Here is a 6,962-nt window from a genome sequence, read left to right on the forward strand (position 1 = left end):
GCCCCCCAACTGAGCCTGGTTTCTCCCAAGGTTTTTTTCTCCATTCTGTCACCGATGGAGTTTCGGTTCCTTGCCGCTGTCGCCTCTGGCTTGCTTAGTTGGGGTCATGTCATCTACAGCGATATCATTGACTTGATTGCAAATAAATGCACAGACACTATTTAACTGAACAGAGATGACATAACTGAATTCAATTTTGCATTATTGACACACTGTTTTCCTAATGAATGTTGTTCAGTTGCTTTGATGCAATGTATTTTGTTTAAAGCGCTATATAAATAAAGGTGACTTGACTTGACTTGATTATTTAGTTTCTAGCTGTTACTTTACCTCCTTTTAAACATTTAGCATTTTTAACTGCCCCAAAACTCTTCTCTATGGCTTCTGACAGTTTTATTGGATGCAGGTGTCCCCTTTCTTTGTTTTCAAACTCTAATATCGCTTTGAATTGCATTTCTTCTTTTCATTGTTCACTTAACTCTTCAGCCCTAAGTCACTTCTTTACCCTTATCTGACTATTGTTCTTTTTTGTTGACGAACTGCTTGAACCTTTCCTCTTTGTATTATATCTTACTTCCTCGTATTCATCCTGTCCACTCTTTACCATCTATCATCCATGTTTGTTTGTTTGTTTTAAGTTTCAGTGCCAATTTATCCTCCGTTTTATTTGAATCTTTCTTAATTATAGAAATTCTACTTGCTGTTTTCCGTAAATGCCGCCTTTCCACCTCCGACATGGGAGAGACTTGAAAAAATAATGGTCACATGACCGCAAGTGTGTTCCGTTGCCTAGATACAGGGGGTGTCTCACATTACCCCGTTCTCGCCTAGATCATTAAACCATTACTCTGCTTCAGAAGCCTGTCCAAAATCAGTTTCATGCGGTGCCTAGGTTACTGGGCCTGAGTGACAACGATTACTCAACGGAACCATGAGCGAACCCTGGCCGAAGCACGAGCATAAGAAAACGGCAACGGGAAGTGTTCGTCCAGGAATGTGTTCCGTGTAGGCACAGCGAAAAGATGGAGTGTGTGAATAAAGCGGGTCAGCTCATGAGTCTGGCTGCTCTACAGCAGCATGACCCCTACATAGTGAAGCTGCTGGACGTCGCTGGACAGGTCGCGCTCTACACCTTCAACTCCAAAGCGAACGAATGGGTGAGACTTCAGAACGCGACGCCACACGAGCGCGCGCACGTCAGCTCCGTTTCTCCTTTCTGGTGTTTACTGTATTTGTCCGTTTATTACCATCTTATCACTTCACCAGGAACATACGGGGAATTATGAGAGCGTGTGTATTAACAGTCGAGATCAACATGATTAAGGGCGAACTCGTCATCTGATGATAAACTACTGAATAAACTAATATGAGAGTAAAATCAGGCTTCTGGAATTGAAAATGATATCAGCCTTTATCTGTCAGTAAAATCACTATAAAACTCAAAGCCACGCTTCAGTCAACGGTTGGATTTGTTTAGTTATCATTAGTGATCTGAACAGTATTGGATATGAACTGTTGTTTGAAAACTAACACCTCTCTCTCACTTCAGGAGAAGACTGAGATTGAGGGCACATTATTTGTTTATGCCAGGTGAGCCATGACTGACTGGAACTGCCCTTATATTACTAATAACACACTGATCTGTGATGTGATGTGATGTGAGGATGACTGTTTTCTGCAGGTCAGCATCTCCTCATCACGGCTTCACAATCATGAACCGTCTCAGTACAGAGAACCTAGTGGAGCCGATCAATAAAGAGCTGGACTTCCAGCTGCAGGACCCTTTCCTCCTGTACAGGAATAACAGCTGTGAGTAAAGACACTGATCGACGGGCTTCTGTTGTCATCATTGTCTCCTCAGTATGTCTCTTATACAGTGTGCTGTATCATATTCCATACGTGTATTAATCAGAACTTTTCCGGAAGATCTTTTAAGTGTTTTAGTATAATTGTAAAGGCATCCACCTTCAGCTTGTGCTTCTTTTTGCGGTCACATTTTTACCTATTTTAATCAAATAAATACAAGAGTAGCTTTCACATCAGTGGTATTAACAGTTGCTTGACTGAAGCAACGTCGATTTATTCATTTTGTTTTTTTTAAATCGTGGAGATTAAATCCTCCATCATGCTTTTGAGGAACATTTAGGCTGTCTGTTCATCACTTCAATCTTCATTGTATTGCACTGCCTCATATGTTTTAAAACTATAGAGTTTTGATCATGAAACTAAGCTTTTAATAAAATAAACTAAGCATCTGCGTCAAATTGCATATTTATGCTCACTTTGGCCCTCTGAATAAACTAACTATGGAGCTCCATTTCCTCAATATTTCATACTATTTGAGTCATAAAAGCCTGATGTATCAAACATGACACTAAACATAGAGCACACGTTGTAAACTTATTTTAGCTGAGTTTTATATTTTGTCTAAAGGTTCAGTAAACTAAAAAAATATGTATTTTATGTGTCAAGCTTTATAGGGCTGAAATGTTTCTTAATAAAGAGTGAAGCAAAATATTAGGCCTAGCTCTTACTATAAATGAAACAATATTTCTGAATATCATAACAGCATGTCACTGTCAGTCTGGTTGGATGTGAAGTAATGGATATATAGTGGATGCAACTTAATCTGCATGAGCACATAAAGTGATATATAGCTGATTTCAGCTGATTGATTGTGTATGTCTAGATTATTGTCCAGCTCTAATCTGCTATGTGACAGTGATTTAACTGAAACCGGTGATGTTCTCCAGTGTGCTCACATATTTCCGGTTGTTTATTCGGCTGATATCTTGCTGTAAGTCTCTGTAACTGGCTGTATGTTGAGCTCTTCTCTGTAACTGTGCACGTGTTCACAGCCGCTCTGTACCTGTGTGTGATCGTGTGTGTGTCTCTGTGTGTCAGTGGGCATCTACAGTATCTGGTTCTACGACAAGGCCGACTGCCAGCGGATTGCACAGCTCATGCTGCAGTGAGTACCTGAGATTAACACTGTCTGCTGACTGTTTGAATGAAGAATGAATTTAACTAGAGAAGCCTACAGTGCTCTTCAATCTGTGTGGTCCCTGTAGTTTTAGCTGTTCTTCTGTGTGTGTGTGTGTGTGTGTGTGTGTGTGTGTGTGTGTGTAGGATAGTCAAGCAGGAGGCGTTGCGAGCGTCTCCCAACAGAGGTCCGAGCGGCAGGACCAATGGTTGTGTTCAGAGCAGACCCACAGATATCCTGGAGCTGCTCAGCAAGGCTAAAGAGGAGTATCAAAGAGTAAGACCCCCCCACGTCTCATTTCCCTGCTGTTTCTGTTCTTCATTTTCATTGCAAAATTGCTGCTCAAATGGAAAGCACCTGGACCTGGTTATCCACTTTGTTAAGCTCTATTATCATCATCATCAACATGTTCCCACTATCCAGAGAGCGGTATGTTCAAGTAGCTTCAATAACACATTCAATCACAATATCAGTATCGTTGATACAATGGAAATTTAAGAATCTTGCTGCTGTATTTCACAAATACGTGCATTTGGTATTCCATATTTAGTCTCGTGGGAACGTGTATTAAATCAATGAGTTTAAGTTGGGATGCACATGTAAATGTACATGCATCAGTAACTACTATTTTTTTGTCAAAATCATAAAAAAAAAAATTTTTATACAAAAAATGTCAAAATTCTGACTATGCAACTGAGCTTAGACTACAGCCCTTGATTATGTTATATATTTTCTATTAAATATAACTCCTGTTATAATAAAAAAAAAAAATGCATAAATATATCAAATACCTAAATCAAAAATGCTTGTTTGTGTGTTTAAACTGCACAGTAAATCTCTTATTTTCACTGTGGTGGACTCTGTTGGTAATGATGAAAGCATTCGCCAGCATGCGGTTGCCTCTCAGAGGAACCAAACCGAGTCATTTTTAAAATTTCAGTATAGACTAATAATATTTTATCATAACAGGAACGATAAAGATAGAAGTATCAATAAGTTTCATTAATTTTGGTAATCCCTCTGCAGGCTTACATTTTAACATAGAAATGTTTGAGTAATAATAATTAACCAAAGAGTTCATGTTTAATGCTTTGTCCTTATTGTAATTTTTTTTTTTTTTTAAAGAGGCGCAAGTGGAAATTCAATGTGATGAGACATTTTTGTGTGTGTGTTTCTTGAGTCAGTCAGTTGAGAGAGATGTTCAGGTGAGCTCTGAATCTGCGCCATCACACGTGAAGAGAGAGGACTTCACAGCAGCTCAACACGAGAAGGTGCTGCGAAACACACTGCCAAGTGCACTTCTAGATGTGGAAGAAATGTTTTTTCGCTCTTCTATTATAGTCAATACTGTATAATCATCTCCACCCAGATGCAACAAAGCCCTTAAGTTAAGAAAACACGCTCAAGTCAATGGCTGATTTTGTGTTCATTTTAAAAGGAATGATGAATTGCCAAGGTACATTAATATTAAAATGTGATATGGTTTAAAGCAGTGTGCATTGTCAAAAGCAGTCTCCCTAGCTGAGTTTACATCATTGATTCTGTTGATTTTCCTTTTACTGCTGTGAAGCTGCTTTGACACAATTGTGTTGTATGAATCGCTATAGAAAGGTGACTTGACTGTCCCAGTTCATGTATCGTGATGGACCCATGTTAGTCAGGCAGTGAAAGAACTGTAAGGATATAAGGCTTAATCTTTGAAAATACAGCAAGGGAGCTTTGTGATGTCACTGTGTGTTATTGACTTATGAATAAATTATATTTGACATGCATCTGTTTTTGTTCCCTATCTACAGTCAGGTCACTCAGTAGTGAAGCAGATCACAGTGGAAGAGCTGTTTGGCAGCTCTTTACCCAAAGAAGTGTCCCAGTCCACAAGCTCCACTGTGGGAGAAAGCATGCGTGGGCCTGTGTCTCACTCGGTGGAGCCGCTCCTCGCTCCTCGTCTGTCCACTGACCCAGGAGGCCCGGCGCTGGTCTCTCTCTTTCAGGGTTGTGGCACCCGAGACCCAAGACCAGCTGCTTCAAATACGGAGGAGAGTGGGATCGGTCGTGGTTCGGCTGGTCCTCTTCCTCCCACAGAGGGTCATGGGATGCCTGTATCTCTGCCTGGGTTCATGCCCGGCCCGCTGGTCACCCCACAGAGCTTCAGAGAATCTGCCAGTAAAGTTTCAGGGCCCTTTACAGGAAAGGCTGCATTGTCGGCACAGGTGAATACACCAAGCAATATTTTCATGGTATTTATTTTTGTTTTTTTTATGCAAGTGCAGAAATGATTGTTAAAATGACACACTGTTTCCTGCAGTACAGGAGTGGGACTCTTTATGCACTTTAAAATATGTTCTGATTCATACAGATGTACCTGACTACGTCAGACTTCGTACTTCCGCTCAATTTCAGTTCGCTTCTGTACTCAGTCTGAGATAGAGAACTATCTCCCAGTTTTCCTCTGGCTCCCACACAGCCGGCTAATCAACGAACAGAGGGCGGGCTGAGGGACCGAATGTAAGATCATAGTTTCGATTACGGAAATCGAAAACTCAGACTTCAGACTTGGCATTATCAGGAGTAACCCATTGCGATTTCCGTATTGCATTGTGTTCAGCATATATATATATATATATATATATATATAAACTATACTTTACACCTGGTATTAACGAGTGTTGTGTGTTAGTGCTAAACACAGGTGGAAACCAGGTCTAAACCACTTTGTGATTACACAGCTGCTGTGATTGATCTCCGGCTCTGATTCGTTCAGATTCATTGGTGAATCAGACCGTGCTAGCCTTGTTCTAGTATTGTCCTATAAAATATAGTTACATCATTTACATTGTATGGAAAGTAAATTGCTGCTTTACTGTTGCGTTACTTCTTCAAACCTCATCTTGCTGTGCCTCTTTCTTTCAGACAAATATACTGGTTTTCTGTTGTTGTTGTTGTTTTTTTTTTTTTAATCACAAGTTATGTTTGTACGGGTAAAGATCCATTCACTATAAACACAAAGTAAAAAAGCAAAACCGAGCATGTTTGTATGAAGTTTTCTCTCTTCACATTACAGATTAACACATTTTTGCGTAATATTCTTTTCGTTTTTTACTATGTTTTGTTAATTTTGACATACGTTAGTGAAAAACACAGAAAACATTTAAAATACAGCTTCGAAGTGTATCTTGTTTCTCTTTGCCAGAGTAAAGAGGCGCATGCCTTTACACAGTCCTCGACTCTGGTCAAACCCAGTCCAGTAAGTGCTTCTGAGAGCACGGTCAGCTTTGATGTATTGACAGGTGGCAGTACACGGACATGGCCATTATGACTGATCTCTCTCTCTCTGTCATGTGAAGGCGGGGCCAGCTGTTCAGGGGGAGGAGTCTTCACTGCTGCTGTCTCCTAGTGTGTTCCAGCAGTCAGGGAGCAAGACAGCCGAGCCACTGAAGATCTCTGCCTCCCCGATGCCTCCCACAGCAGACCTGTCCTCTTCTCTGTACAGTCGCAGCCAGCTTAAAGATGCACTCATACATCTCATAAAGGTACAGACTTGCACCTGCATTTTCACAAACCTACAGTGAATCATTTTTGTCTTCAATTGTATGCCTATACTTTTTTGCAGAATGACGCCCATTTCCTCAGTGCAATCCATGAGGCTTACATACAGAGCCTCTCTAAAGGCCTCAACAATGTCAAGTAACAGTCACAAACTAAACAAAGCCATCTCAGATTCAGTGTGAAGCTTGACTACATCCACGTTCGTTGACACTACTGGACGAAACACCCGCTGATGTCACTGCTCTCTTGCTGAGCTTTCCCAATTGAATCTAATTTATATCCCTCTGCCAATCTAATGTTTTCAGTCATTTTCTCTCTATGACTCCCAGCACAATTGTGTACAATTATTTTAAGGGACTTGTGCAATATAAAGCATTGTCTCTTTGGAGAATTGCTTTTCATTCATGATCCTGCCTTAGATGTATGGATAGTG

The 6,962-nt window shown here is 40.5% G+C and overlaps 1 protein-coding gene across 2 annotated transcripts; it reads left to right on the forward strand.

The window, feature by feature from the left end:
* The first annotated feature begins 817 nt into the window (after positions 1-817).
* On the forward strand, positions 818-6,690 carry LOC132115067 (mRNA-decapping enzyme 1A-like). 2 transcript variants are annotated; one of them, XM_059523469.1, is made up of 10 exons: positions 818-1,157; positions 1,550-1,590; positions 1,682-1,809; positions 2,905-2,971; positions 3,130-3,259; positions 4,168-4,254; positions 4,780-5,193; positions 6,174-6,227; positions 6,328-6,513; positions 6,594-6,690. In XM_059523469.1, the coding sequence occupies exons 1-10, from the start codon at positions 1,023-1,025 to the stop codon at positions 6,669-6,671; spliced, it is 1,320 nt and encodes a 439-aa protein (XP_059379452.1). In that variant the 5' UTR covers positions 818-1,022; the 3' UTR covers positions 6,672-6,690. The 2 variants fall into 2 exon arrangements, with proteins under 2 accessions (XP_059379452.1, XP_059379453.1); XM_059523470.1 differs by lacking the exon at positions 6,174-6,227.
* The last annotated feature ends 272 nt before the right edge of the window (positions 6,691-6,962 follow it).

The sequence above is a fragment of the Carassius carassius genome, chromosome 34, assembly GCF_963082965.1.
Source record: "Carassius carassius chromosome 34, fCarCar2.1, whole genome shotgun sequence".
Lineage (NCBI taxonomy): Eukaryota > Metazoa > Chordata > Actinopteri > Cypriniformes > Cyprinidae > Carassius > Carassius carassius.